Source organism: Penaeus monodon, chromosome 22 (genome assembly GCF_015228065.2).
Source record: "Penaeus monodon isolate SGIC_2016 chromosome 22, NSTDA_Pmon_1, whole genome shotgun sequence".
In the NCBI taxonomy this organism is placed as follows: Eukaryota; Metazoa; Arthropoda; class Malacostraca; order Decapoda; family Penaeidae; genus Penaeus; species Penaeus monodon.
In genome coordinates, this window is record NC_051407.1 from 42,056,417 (window position 1) to 42,057,177 (window position 761).

Here is a 761-nt window from a genome sequence, read left to right on the forward strand (position 1 = left end):
AACCTATAGTTTTCCAATAATTACCTTATTTTTTTATAATTCTAACAAAATTCTGTCATTGGAGTTTTTAGTTTAAAGCACTTACTTACATACTCCATAAAAAATATTTTAAAATGTGAACTATTTGTAGTGAACTGTAATGTTGCCAGTCAAACACTGGTATATTTTTAATTTTCAATCATTTCAATATCTAAGGCATTATCAGTCATAAGGAGGGGGAAGGGTATTGTATATATTTACTTATTAATACTTTGAGCAGCCAACTGCTTGTAGAGCAAAAAAAATAATAGACTTTCAGCTTAAACTCCATCCACTTCCTCCACTAATAATTTTGTAAAATGTATCTCTCACTTACCTATTGTTACCTTTCAAGGAATTCCAATGTGACAGACTGGCATTTAAGCTGTTACACATTTGAATACTTGTGTCTGGTGTCTCATATTCTTCTTGCTGTTCATCTATCTCTGGTGCTTCATAAAATATTGAAGTTTCACTGAATTGGACACTCTTGTTGATTTGTGACTGGGAGCCCTGTTTTAGTACAATACTGTTAGGGTAATATTTTTTTTTCTATGATGGTCTCATGAATGGGAGATGAAGGAATAGGTTACACATATCAAGTTTTCAGTAAGATGAACTTTAATGAAAATCAATTCCATCCTTTTTTTTCAAGACCCTTTTTTAAAAATATTTTCAAATGTTGCATTGAGTTAATGGGTTAAGAAATGAGCAGACTATTAAAACCTTAGAAATTACTTTAA

At 30.5% G+C, this 761-nt stretch overlaps 1 protein-coding gene across 1 annotated transcript in view; it reads right to left on the reverse strand.

Moving 5' to 3' along the window:
- LOC119587153 overlaps window positions 1–761 on the reverse strand; it is an 8,368-nt gene that overhangs the window by 1,042 nt on the left and 6,565 nt on the right. Inside the window, exon 3 of the mRNA XM_037935908.1 lies at window positions 356–533. Coding sequence (XP_037791836.1) covers window positions 356–533 — 178 coding nt within the window. The remainder of the gene's footprint in view (window positions 1–355; window positions 534–761) is intronic.